At 34.0% G+C, this 14,439-nt stretch overlaps 1 protein-coding gene across 1 annotated transcript; it reads left to right on the top strand.

The window, feature by feature from the left end:
* Positions 1–349: 349 nt before the first annotated feature.
* Positions 350–7,109, top strand: LOC103485883 (isopentenyl-diphosphate Delta-isomerase I-like). Its single transcript, XM_008443627.3, has 6 exons — positions 350–659; positions 1,774–1,829; positions 3,131–3,222; positions 3,800–3,902; positions 3,979–4,116; positions 6,641–7,109. Exons 1-6 carry the CDS (start codon positions 442–444, stop codon positions 6,892–6,894), a joined length of 861 nt encoding a protein of 286 aa, XP_008441849.1. The 5' UTR covers positions 350–441; the 3' UTR covers positions 6,895–7,109.
* The last annotated feature ends 7,330 nt before the right edge of the window (positions 7,110–14,439 follow it).

Raw genomic sequence — 14,439 nt, 5'->3', positions numbered from 1 at the left:
TACACTTCTATCGTTGATAGACTCTTATGGTTTATCAGTGATAGACCAACATTTGCTACATGGTCTATCGATGATAGACTTTTATCATTGATAGATTTTGACAGATTTTGCTATATTTGCAATTTTTTTAAAATGTTGCTATATACTTAATTATTTTGAATATAATTGCTAAATTTGCAACTATCCCAACAAATAAGTTAGAACATTTTTTTTAATGAAATTTTATGATTGATTAAACTATTTTTCATTACAAATGGGGGTAGATTTGTGATCCTAATTGTAATCTAAGAAAAGAGTAGAGACGAAATTGTCCAAAATAACCCTATAAAGTTTCCATCTATAACAACAGCGTTGGTTACTTGTTCAAATCGCCTCCGATCTCCTTCAAAAGGTGAATTGCAGCTCATTTGATCCTTCAATGGTGGACTCCCCAATTTCCCAATGTCTCTAAGCTTTAACCTCCTCAAAGCCACTCTCTCCCTTTCCCTCTCCCCTTCCATTTCCTTCTCTTCAAAATGTAGTTTCTCTTCTTCCGTTTTTTCCCCTCGCCCCATCTTCTCCAGGGTCTCTCGGAGCTCCCTCTCCACCAAGACCGCCATGGGTTCTGCTCCTGATGCAGCCATGGATGCCGTCCAGAGACGTCTTATGTTCGATGACGAGTGCGTTTCTTGTCAATCCCTTCCCTACCCGATTTCCCAGTTCCTGTTTTTTTTTTTTCAAATTTTGTTTCGTCTTTTGGCTTTCTGTTTCTACCATGGATGCCGATATCTTGTCTTTTTATTGTTGTTTGGCTTATGAAGATAGTTGTTTCGACTGTTTTGTGTAATGGTAGAGAAATACTGGAGGATTCTTAGAACATTAGCTAGTGTTGCCATATTTATATATTATGCTACTGAAGGATTCCGTTTTATAGCCGTACAGAAATTTTTCTACTTTGAGAGTTTTATGAATGGCTGTGAATTTTGAAATATCTGGTATAACAGGAATAAGAAATTTCTAGCTGTTGGATTAATGTTTGGAATTGATCAAGCTTGGGGGGTTTGATGGAACCCCTATGAAATTGAACTAAAGATGCTTTGTGTTTGATAGCAAATACAATCTTCCTGGAAGTTTAGTTTGAATAAATGGCGCATGAGCTATAAATGAGGTAGATGGTCATTTGTTAGTTACATGGCCGAGAATTCAACGGCACCTTATTGCGAACCTTTATGGTCATATCCATCAGAAATTATTGATGGTTTGGCTCGTAGTTTTGAACTATATATGAGAGAAAGTATAAAAGTAGTTGAAACTATTATCGAATAATCCATTAGTTATTAAGAGGCGTGCAGACCTTTGAATCCACGTTCAGTTGCTTAATGTGGGGGTCTAATTGAATGCTTTTTCCATATCCACCCATATCTAAGCACTCCACATTTACTTAGAGTCCTTCATATTCTTACCGACTGTTTATCAATATATATATATATGCACGCTTACTGACTTGCCTGCTCCTCTGCCTTATACTAACCACCTAAATTACCCTCAACTTGCTTTTTAGGCTTCTTTCTACGTAACTATTCATCTTGAATTAATAAATTTATCATTCGTACCTGAACTTGTTCTTTCTGCTTGATGATTTTCATTTCAACATTGCTGCCCAACTCCACTTTGCTCCGCCTCTTTTCTTGATGTATTTATTTTTTCTTTATAGATTTCTCACATTATGCTTTCATTGATTGATGGCTGAATCATGCCAGAAACTAATGAATTCTGTTAATTGAAACCTTGCAGATGCATTTTGGTGGATGAAAGTGATAACATTGTTGGTCATGATTCTAAATATAATTGTAAGTAACTAATCGTCCTCTCAAAACTTTTTTTGTACATTAATCACGACTTTAAATTTAATCAGTGTCCTGTTGATTTTCTACTATTTTGAAACCTAATCAACAATCCTGATTATCAACTGTAATATCTTTAGCAACAGAGTTTTCTTTTTCCTTCTTCCTTTTGAGAAAACTGAAGAGCATTCTCGGGGTAACTTCCGTTTTAGATAATATATTGTGTACTTTTAAAGCGAACTTATACTTATAATCCTTCGACCCACTGAGGCAAAAAGGGATACAGAATGAAAAAAGGAAAAACTTTCATCCAGAAAAAAATGAAAAAAATATAAGGGATACAAAATAACCAAGCTCATAAAAGGGAACTAATTGTTGAAGACAGTGAAAAATAGTGCCTATAGAATAGTTTACATTCTGAAATTGAAATCTATGGAGAAACATGAAATTTAATTAAGAATTTTAATTTGTTAGGATTTTTCTCTAACCATCTAAACACTCTATTATTCCTTTCACCTAAAGACTACATGTTATGGCACCCGTATCAGCAAGCCTCAAGAAACAACCCTTCTTGTGAAAAGGCAAATGGAGGAGGAATCCTCCGATCACGACATTGATGTCCCTTTGCTGGGCAAGCATGTTACCGAATGTCTGAAAGAAAGAATTTCAAATAGTGTGTGAACTCGCCACTCCAAAGAATGTGATTCAAGTCCTTTTGCCTTTTGACAGAGAATACTAAAAAATAATGAAGCATCCTTCTCGAGAGTCAATCCAATGTGTTTGTCTGTACGTGTAAAACTTGTTAAGTAAAGAATGGAGACTGTTATGCTCCAAAGGGCTGAAGAAAAATTCACTAGTGGGAGCAGGATCCATCAAACAATGGGAAAAAATTTAGAAGAAAATCGTCCCTCCAAAGGGTTGAGATTCCAGACATGAACATTCGTTTATTTTTTCTTAACTAGATGCAAACCTTTTCTTTAAGAAAATGACAAGATACGAATGCTTAAAATACAAACTCTACTCTTAGATGAGAAAAGAAATAAACCACTAAAAAGGGAAGCAACAATCATAAAAGCATTCCTCACTTCCCCATGGGTTACTTTTTCAAATTGACTTGGATTCAAATGCACTGTACCTCTTGTATCTCCACTTCGCTTCTCCTCCCTTCACTTAATTAAGCTATGTATTTGTCTATTGAACCAGCTTAAAATATTAATGAGACAATGAGGATCATCGGCTTCTCTTTCTGTATCTTCTTGTTGTTCAACCTTTTATTCTGATCAATTTTTCGGTCTTCTATTTTGCAGGTCACCTGATGGATAATATTGAGTTAAATAAAGCGCTCCATAGAGCTTTCAGTGTCTTCTTATTTAACAATAAATTTGAGTTGCTTCTTCAGGTATGTAGTTACATTAATGTGGGCTTTAGTCTGATACTTTCAGCATGAGGATGCATGTTCGCTTCGAAATTAACCTCATACTAAGGACCATTTTCATCTTGTCTCCTCCCCAAGAACAAAAAAGTAAAAAACCAAGTAAGTATGAAACAACGGGGAAGAAAAGGCAAAGATAGACTTCTTATGGTCCTAGTTGACATATGTGATTTATTCAAGCAAACAGCAAATGAAACTTGTCTCTCTTAGTCTTTATGATGACACTGTACATAGGGTGGGTGGTGTTGACAAAAGGTCACCTCAAAGTGATGGCCTAAATTTTAAACCTGGCCTCTCTTGAAAGAAATTCCAAACAGCCTTGAAAAGAATCCAAAATGATGTTGCCTTATGATTTAATACTGATATCATATTTCATATATTCTTTTGATGAAGTCGTGTGTGTGTGTGTGCGCTTGCATCCATGAACCAAACGAGCATTAAGTTGTAACAAAGGTCAGAGGGATAATAAATCTCTAGATCTAATACCTCTACACTAGCATACATATATTATATACCATAACAACCTTCCCTTTTTGGTTATTAGCAACGTTCTGCAACAAAGGTAACATTTCCTCTTGTTTGGACGAACACCTGCTGCAGCCATCCGTTGTACAGAGAATCAGAGCTGATTGAGGACAATGCACTTGGTATGCTTGTGATAAAGGTATCATTTCAAAATCGTGCAAACTCTATCATAAACAGTTTTCTCTTGATGGACTCCAGGAGTAAGGAATGCCGCACAGAGAAAGCTTTTTGATGAACTTGGCATTGTTGCGGAAGATGTACCGGTCGATCAATTCACTTCCATTGGACGCATTCTCTATAAGGCCCCATCAGATGGAAGATGGGGAGAGCATGAGCGTAAATATTCCAACTCTGTCGTTTTAATTTCATCTGTTCTACTCTCTATTTATTCTCCTTGTTGCCCTAGATTAGGATACCACAATATTGGTTTTTTTTTTTAAAAGGATATGATACCATAATACTGTTACATATCGTTCGTTAGAAATGTAACTGAAATTGCTGAAATAGGATATGTATCATGCCAAGAAACACAAATACTTCCATTTGGCTAAGTGTGTCTGTGTTCTGCACGTGTCAAACACTTGGACACTTGTAAGATATCACGTTCAAACAGAAAAATTAACACTCAAAACAGAGAAATAACATTGTTCTATTGAGCTTGTGTGGGACAATATAGTTCCCTAGGGACGTTTGAGGTGCTAAATTGGTTATTATAGTTTGTGGTTATTATAACCGGTGAGTGATAATAGCCCGTGTGTTATGATAGCTAATGTTTAGCATACAGACTAAATAGTCTGGGTTGCATTAGTTTATGTTTGGAGTACAATATACAAATTATTTTTATTTGGTAGGGAATATGAAACACTGAAGAAAAGAGAGAATGAGTGAAGAATAGTAAATATTTGTTTGGCATATTATTTAGTGTTACGAAAATGGAGACAGAACTCCATTGTGAAAGGCCCAAAACTGCAAAGCCCAATTTATTTTATTTAACCCATAAGCAACTATTTCTACTGGTTAAAAGTTTCTGATTTTTTGAAGGAAAAATGTGTGTGAAGAATCTTATTGGATGAATTTGGAGGTGATTTTTCTTGAAGAGAAATAGATAATGGCGGTGGAATTAATTACTTAAAGGGGCTAATGGGCTTTGGACCATTTATTTTCTTCTCTACATTACGCATTATATATGTATATATGCACACAAGGAAGAAAAGATTTGAAGTGCCGTAAGCTCCATTGCCGGTGAAGAAAAATTAATCCGAGAGCTTCACTAGTATTTTTTTTTCTTCAACATATTTTGGGTGGCAGTGTGATTATTGAAAAATTAGTGTGTATTTTTTCCTTTTTTTTTTTGGGGGGGGGGGGGGGGGGGGGGGGGGGGGTTGAGGATTTCTCGTATTTTATTTAGAGTTATCAAGTTGTGGTATCTGAATCCAAATAGCTTTCATTGGCTATTTGGGAAGGGAGATCTGTAAGCGTGGGTTTGAGTTTTTTTGATCTCCATCATAGAGCCTACAGTTGCAGAAGACTAGATAGACTAGATGTAGTTCCGAATATGGGAATAAACAGTATAATTTTCGATGTCGTTCTCTTTTTTTCTTTACAATTTTATAATTCATTGCTTATTTGGTTCAAACGTGAGGTGGGAATTTGAGATATAATTTAGTTTGGTTCGCATTTAATTTCCAACAATGTAGTTGACTGGTTTATTGTATTTGGTGCCCCAACAAGGAGTTGGCTATAATTACCCACCCAACCAACTTTTAGCTGGTATTCCAAACGGTCTCTGAGTGTTTACTAGCCAAAATATGGTAATAGACAGCTACGATATCACAGCAGAAAACGAGAAGGGAAAACAAAAAAGGACTCTGGATATTTGAGCGATATTCATAATCTGCACCTTCAGCTTCTAAACCTCGTACCCAAGACGCCCTTTCTTCTTCAAGCACATCACTCAAAATACCTTCCTGAAGGCTCCACCTGATGTTTAACCAACCAATCACACAATTTCGGTTTGGCCCCCAACCCTAAGCCCATTAACGAACCATATTGTGGAAATAGCCCTTCTTTCCCCTTTTCTTAAAAGTTTTGAGTAATTAGCAGCCTCACTACTCTTCGACACTTGTTTGAGTTGTACAAGGTCAAATATTTGTTAGACACATATTGAATGCTTGAATTTAAATAAATTTTGAGTGAAATGCATCGAACTCAATTTAAAAAGAAAAATATATAAATGCACTGCACTGCACTTTTTTACGCTGAATTTTCTTTCATAAAATTGATATACGTTTAGAATTTAAATGTATATTCTTATTGATATTTAAGATAAAGTTAACCATCGTGGGTTGTCCTAGTGGTAAGAAGGGAGATATAATCTCAATATCTAACGAAGAGGCCATGGGCTGATGGCCACCTTCCTAAGAATTAATTTCTTACAAGTTTTCTTGATGACACACAAATGTTTGTTAGGTCTGATAGGTTGTCACGTGAGATTAGTCGAGATGTGCGTAAGCTGGTCCGGATGCTCACGGATATAAAAAAAAAATTGAGATAGAGTTTCTTTGGTAACATGTCCGACTGATTCTAGACTCTTGTCTCGATGTTTTGTAGGTTGATCCTTGTCTTGATTAAACTGTTGAGTTGAATTTTTATCTTTAAGAATATGTACAAACAATTAAATATAATCGATCTAATTTAATCTTTTAAATGTAGTTTGGTGAAGAATATGGTATTGGAAAAAGGAGCTCCAAACTACTACAATATCATTTACTTCCAAATAATATTGAAAGTTCACTCTTTGGATTTTCCACTAATTCCTGAGCATTATCTCAACCGTAGTTGCATATCTTGTTGCTTGCAGTTGATTACCTCCTGTTCATAGTTCGGAATGTCAATGTGAATCCGAACCCCAACGAAGTGGCAGATGTCAGATATGTGAACCAGGAACAGTTGAAAGAATTGGTGAGGAAAGCAGATGCTGGAGAGGATGGACTGAAGCTTTCACCATGGTTCAAACTAGTTGTGAACAACTTCTTATTCAAGTGGTGGGACCATCTTGAGAAAGGAACTATCAATGAAATTGTTGACATGAAAACCATTCACAAGCTTACCTGAAACCCGGATAAAGAGGCGTTACAGTTTGTGAATCGAACACTCATATTTTGTAGGACATTTTGTGTGATGATTATTGTTTAGAAACGGAGATGAGTGTAATAATTAGGGCATCAACACATGTAATAAAATTCTTTTACCAAAAATGTTTGAAATACTAATACATAGTTTGATCAAACATTTGCCAGTAAAAAATATGAGGTAACACAGTTTTCTTATATGAACTTTTTAAGTTTGTGTGCTAGTTTCTTGAGTTTCGAAAAGAATTTTTTTTTTCCTTTACAAAGGAACAGATGTTGGAAGAAACATTTAGATTATGTTAATGTATATGGTTAGGTTTATGATAGAACACCAATTGTATATTGATATAATATAAAAATTACAAAGAAATGATTGATAATTCAATCCTTGAACAACTCATATAAGCAAACAAACTATAATAAAATTGCAAAAAAATCAACAATTATAAGAACCCTAACCCTTTGCCCTTCCTTTCTTCCAAGGAATGTCGTAGACTTCCTCAACCAAAAAAATCCTCCTTCTCTCACCAACTTCTTTATTTATAACCATACTTATACTTACATGTAACTACCTAAATATCTAATCACTCTTATACCCCTGACCTCGTATTAGGTATCTAACAGTTTATTATAAGTGTTATAGAAAATAGATGTCCATTGAAAAAGGACCACGTGTCACACGTGTATACATGAGCAGTGGCTTAAATACCTGCATCTTAGTTTCAACAAGTACTATACATAGTGAGCTTTTTTTGGTCTTTGTAGAAGTATGTGTATTTGGTGAGAAATAGAAGAACTTTGGAAGAATTTTATATTTTTAATTTTAGATATTTGTGATTTTATTTTATTTTTATTTATTTATGCATTATATCATATTTATATTTTTTCGATATTTGTGTTCTCGTTGTGCCTTTTTTTACAACACATTATAGGCAAGATCATTTACCCATCTGACGGTAGGTTTTAAAGGTATGTCGAGTTTTCTCTCTTCGTTATAGTTTATAAATTAAATGTTGATTTTCATATTTGATATATATTAAACTTCTAATATAAATACAATGTTTTGTAAGTGTTACCATGACAAATCTGACAAAAATAGATTTTGTAGCTCTTGACATTAATGATAATAATTATTTATCATGAGTGTTTGATGTTGAAATTCACATAATATCTAAATACACATAAAAGACATGATCATGGAAGAACATTTATATTTCCTAAAGCTCGCTATGAATTGATGTACTTGAGGTTATAATCTCGCATTACTTGATGTTAGACTTTCAAGATTTCAAATCAGTAAACAGTTATAATCTCGCATTATTTAAAATCAGCTCAAAATTGTAGTTACGTGGAAAGAAAGTTATTGATGCAAATATGTAAAGAAGACACTTTCTGCCATTTATGTCTTAAATATGTTTATGGAGTAGCAATATCGAGAGAAATATCTTAAAAGTATAATGAACTCATTTCATATCTTCTTGAAGGTGAACGAAAGTGAATTTTGTAGATTTTATAAATGGTATATGAAAAATCATGAATCTCGACTAACAAGGACATCATTTTCTGAGGTGAATGTTGTGAATTTTGATAATAATGATGAGGTTGTGACCACGATAAAGGAAGAAATAATTATTTTTCATGGATGGTCCTTATAATTATTTAAATTTCAAAGAACCACACAAAATGATGATCATAAAAAAAAAGTTCCACAAGAAAAAGGGAATAGTGTTGATGCAAATTTTGCATTTAGGGTAATGATATATTTGACACATCTAGTGTGATAAGTTTTTAACGATAATTTACATTGGACGACACGATCTCTTACCATAATAAACATGATGTCTTTCACGATCAACACGATCGTTTGCCATGATCAACATGATCGTTTAAATTTGAAGTTTTTTTTCTATCGTTAAAAAATAACTGCATGATTGTCTTTCATGACCTAAACGATAGTAGATCAATTGTTTAAACTGTAGTACACAATTGTTTAGAAGAAATTACACGCGCATGCGTGACTTCGATTTAATCGCTTGTTGACTTGGACATTTTTAGTATTTTCCATTGTGAGCCTATGAGTTTTTTTTTCTTTTTTAAGAATTGTGTTGGAATTTATGTCCTAAAACTCGTAGTTTTTAGTGAATTTATACTCTATTCAATAAAGTAGTTATTGAGGACTTATTAGTGAAAATATAATACTATAATTTTGAATCCAATAAACTAAGATCCCGAGGCTATCTAGTGTAGACTTGAACTTTATGTAGAGACATAAATGTGGATCAAGTTCAAGTTTATAGCCCAAATGGTCTATAGTGTATGAATAAGTTTAGGCGCATTATTTTAGGAACACTATGGATGTGTCCCGCTTTGTAGTTAGTACAAACGATGTGATCCTAAATCGTTCATGTAGAGACATGAAAATGGGGGCATCCTGTGTAAAGAGTTTACATAAAACTGGAACCATGAAATAGTCACTTTTAAGTTATAACACCGTTGACTATTTAAAACTGACTATTTCGATTATTGATGACCTAGGTAACTTAATTTTAATCTTAAGTTAACTATGAACTACTGTTCACACGGAATTATCCTTAGATCTGCATAGGTGATGACAGCTTAACGGCACTGGCTCAACAAGCCTCCCATTTTAGGGGTAAGACCGGGTGGATAGCTAGGGACATAGGGTGCAAGACAGAATTCACTTCTACCCCCTTTAGGGTTAGTAGATAGATTGTTTCTTTGAAGACTGAATCCAAGTTTTAAACAAGGGGACTCACCCTCTTATTGGCCTAAGAGAGATTCGATTTAAGGGTTGGACCTTAAACCAATTGTTCAATTGTGGATTAGTGGAACTTACGGAGCAAAATGAATCTCGGGGTAAAGTGGTATTTTGACCCATCCGAGATTATGAACAACTTGTGAAGGATTAACTTAATGATCATGGTTATATCAGGTGAATAGAAATATATCTATAGTGAGAGGAGTGCAACTACAAGACTTTAGTGGAATGACCCGTTAGTTAATGAATGTTGATTAGCTTGGTTTAAAAAGGTTTAGCTAGTTAATCTTGGATCGTTGGAGTCCATGATCTATAGGTCCATTAGGTTCCCCTGCTAGCTCATATGGAATTAACTTAGAACAACATATTGGAATAATTTGAATTGTTCAAATTAGGTAAAGAGAAAGAAATCGACAAGTATATGTGATATAGTCATCGGTTATAGTTTTGAGAAAGAGCTTTATATATAAATGTGATTTAAATATTAAAAATATGAATACGGATTCATATTCGAAAGCTCGAAATTAATGGAAATGGTTAAAGTTGTAAAAAGTCAAAATGTTGACTTTTGACTTTGAAAAGTCAAACTTTGATTTTGAAAAGTTTCAAAGTCAAACTTTGACCGCCTTTATATTCAAATGTGATTTAAATTTTAGAAAAATGAATGCGGATTCATGCTTGGAAGGTCAAGATCAGTCAAGACGAACAAAATGGTAAAAAGTCAAAATGTTGACTTGACTTTGACTAGAATGGTCAAATGACCATTTTGCCCCTTGACTAAAGTTAGTGGAAAAATCCAACATTTTGTTGGATAATTCCACAAACTCTTAGTGGGCTAAGTGGAAGCTCATGATGATGGCACCAAGCCTACTAGAAAAATTGGAATGATGATTAATTCCCCTTAAGGTTAGTGAAAAAATAGGGTGTTGAGATTTTAGGAACAAATTACATGCTTTTTTGCATATCATTTGCTTATAAATAGCTTAATTTTTAAATTGTTAAAAACTTTTGGCTTTTTTTTTGAAAATTTAGAAATTACAAAAAATTATTTCATTTTTTTCTTTCAATCTCAACCCTAAATCCCAACCTTCCAATTTCCATCTCTTTCTCTTTATTTTCTTCATTGAACGGGTCCCACAATCCGATTTTAAGTCAAGAGAATAGCAGGTCAACACTAATGGTGGTCTCAACTCAAGTTTGGAGGAGATTGCGAGGATCAAAAGGCTCCAAACGTGAGTTTTTCATTAACCTTAATTTCATTTTAATTAAGGCATGTTAATCACTAATTAGTTAGTTGTAATTAGAGTAAAAATTCGATCTTAATTTCGCTGGACATCTATGTTTTCCATCAAATTGTTATATACAGTGTAAATATTTTACCGGTTTGTCATATTTTTTAAAAAACCCCTAATTATAATATGTAACAATTTAGGAATAATAAGTAATTAAGTAAATAATGCCAACATGAGCTCAGCTAAACTAGTACCCGTATGTATCCAAAGACAAGTGGGTCTCGAGTTCAATTCCCCATACCCCTTAGTTGTATTATATATAGCAAAGTCTATCGGTGATGAACTTCTATCATCATCAGATTTTTCTATATTTGCAACTATCCCAAATATATTTTTCTAACTGACAATACTAGAAGCAAATTCTAATACAAAAGAGCCTAGAGAGGAAAAAAATTTACACTTTACAATTTAATTGACATGACAAATTAAGTTATCCATGGTCTTTAATGATGAGAAAAATCATTGAGCATTCATATGAACATCCATTGAAGAACCAGATGATTCTTCAATCTAATGAATTATCATATGATGCTTGTTTTCAAGGCAATTAATAATTAAATCATCGCCAGCTAAAGTGGAAATTGAATCTCCTACATTTTTAGAACGAATTCATGGTGATATGTATGAACTTATTAACCCATTAAGTGGGTCATTTAAGTATTTTATGGTATTAATAGATGCATAGTAGATGGCCACACTTATATTTATTATCAAGTTGAAACCTTGCATTTGCAATATTAATTGCTCGAATAATTAAGTTATAAAGTGTACACTTTTCTGCTTATACAATTAAGATCATTTCACTTGATAATGCTAGTGAATTTACATCTTAAACTTTCGATGATTATTGTATGTCAACTGCGATAAGCGTTGAACACCTTATAGCTCATGCTCATACTCAAAATGGTTTAGCATAATCATTTGTAAAACATTTACAATTAATTGTTAGACCATTGTGATAGAGATTAAACGAGTAGGGTGGAAGAAAGATCGAAATTCGACCCTAATTGCTATTAATTAACAAAAAAAACTCTAAACCAAAATAAGGTTAAAATTAGAGTTTTTTAGGAAAAACTTACGTTCGAAGTTCCAATTGATACTTGAACCACCACTAGGATTGACCTACTATCCTTTGGACTCAGAACCGGGTTATGGGATTCATTGAATGAAGGAAATCAGGAGAGAGAGAAAAAAGATGGAAAATAAAATATGGAAAAATTTGGGTTTTTAGGTATTAAAATCAACAACCCAATTTTTGTTCTTTTGAAAAAAATCACCAACCTTTTTACTTGGGTCGCGCGCAAACATTGGATCGGGCAAGGACACGTGAGTGGGCGCGGCTCGATCCAGATAGGCGTGCAGGCGCTAGGCCGAAATAAATGGGCCATTATCGCTGAGGGGTAGGCTGGACGGGTTTCGGGTTGGTCGCCGGGTCTGAGGCTATAAATGGGTATGTCCTCTCTTTTCTTCAATTTTTTTAGCTTTTCTTTTTCCCGATAAAAGCAATTATAGCCTAATTTCAACTTTAATGACTCCAATAAATTTACAGACCATTTGCAAAATAAAATAAGCCATTAACAAGGCTAATTACAGTTAATTAAAACAATAAAACACTTAAGTTATGGTCAAAACCAAAAACTATCATTTTAGTTCAAATACACATTTATCAAATAAATTGTAACACCCACCATATGCAATTGAGTAAAAAAAAACATGCTCTGATACCACATGATAGAGATTAAACGAGCAGGGCGGAAGAAAGACCGAAATTCTACCCTAATTGCAATTAATTAACAAAAAAAACCCTAAACCAAAATAAGGTTAAAATTAGGGTTTTTTAGGAAAAACTTACGTTCAAAGCTCCGATTGATGTTTGAGCCACCACTAAGGTTGACCTAATATCCTCTGGACTCAGAACCGAGTTGTGGGACTCGTTGGATGAAGGAAATCGGGAGAAAGAGAAAAAGATGGAAAATAAAATGTGAAAAAATTGGTTTTTTAGGTTTTAAAATCAACAGCCGAATTTTTGTTCTTTTGAAAAATCACCAACCTTTTTAATTGAGGCTCTAAGAGCCCAATCTATAGAGACTTTAAATGCAAGGTTGCATGTGCATGCAAATACATGGGACAACAACACATAACCCACTAACCATTAGTAGACTTAATGTCTTTATAGTTTGCTAACATCTAGCCCACTATAGTTAGTGGGTTTATTCAACAAAATATTGGATTTTCTCACTAACTTTGGTCAAAGGAGAAAATTGTCATTTGGTTAAAGTCAAACTTTGACTCTTCAAACCAAAAAGTCAACATTTTGACTTTTTACAATTTTGTCCATCTTGACTAATTTTAACCTTCCGAGCATGAATCTGAATTTATTTTCTCAAGATTCAAATCATATTTGAATATATTACCGGTCAAAGTTTGACTTTTCAAAAGTCAAAAGTCAATATTTTGACTTTTTACAACTTTGACTATTCCATCTTTTTCGAGCTTTCGAGTATGAATTCACATTCATATCTTTAATATTTAAATCCTATTTAAGCATAAAACTCTATTAGTAATCTAACACCGACGACTATATCACATATACTTGTTGGTTTCTCTCTCCTCTCCTCTTTCAAACAATTTGACTCATTCCATTATACTATTATAAGTTTATTCCATATGAGCTAGCAGGAGAACCTAATGGACCTGTAGATCACTGGCTCCAACAATCCGAGATTTCCACTAAAGTCCCGTAGTTGCACTCCTCTCACTATAGATATATTTGTATCCATTTGATATAACCATGATCAGTAAGTTAATCCTTCACAGGTTGTTCGTAAGTTTGGCTGGGTTGAAATGTACCGTTTTACCCCCCAAGACTACATCTTTCTCCTTAAGTCCCACTGATCCACTATTGAACAATTGGTTTTAAGGCACAACCTATAAATCGAATCCCTCTCAGGCCAATGATAGGGTGGTGCCCCGTTGTTCAAGACTTGGATTCAGTCCTTAAAGGAACAACCTATCTACTAACCCTAAAGCGGGTAGTAATGAATTCTGTCTTACACCCTATGTTCCCAACTATCCATCCGATCTTACCCCTGAAATGGGAGGCTTAGTGGATCAACGCTAATGAGTTATCCTCACCTATGCAGATCTAAAGATAATCTCATGTGAACAGAAGTTCACAATTAGCTCAAGATTAAGATTAAGTTACCTAGGTAATCAATAATCGAGATAGTCAATTTTAAACAGTAAACAACGTTATAACATAAAAGTGACTATTTCATGGTTCTGTCTTATGTAAACCTTTTACATAGGATGTCCCCACTTTCATGTCTCTACATGAACGATTCAGGATTACATCGTTTATATTAACTACAAAGCGGGCCGCATCCATAGTATCTCTGAATAAGGCGCCCAACCTTTATTTATATATTATAGACTATTTAGGCTATTTACTCGAACT

The sequence above is a fragment of the Cucumis melo genome, chromosome 5, assembly GCF_025177605.1.
Source record: "Cucumis melo cultivar AY chromosome 5, USDA_Cmelo_AY_1.0, whole genome shotgun sequence".
Taxonomy (NCBI): Eukaryota; Viridiplantae; Streptophyta; class Magnoliopsida; order Cucurbitales; family Cucurbitaceae; genus Cucumis; species Cucumis melo.
Note: the sequence above shows the minus strand (reverse complement) of the source record. Positions and strands in the feature narration are given on the sequence as shown.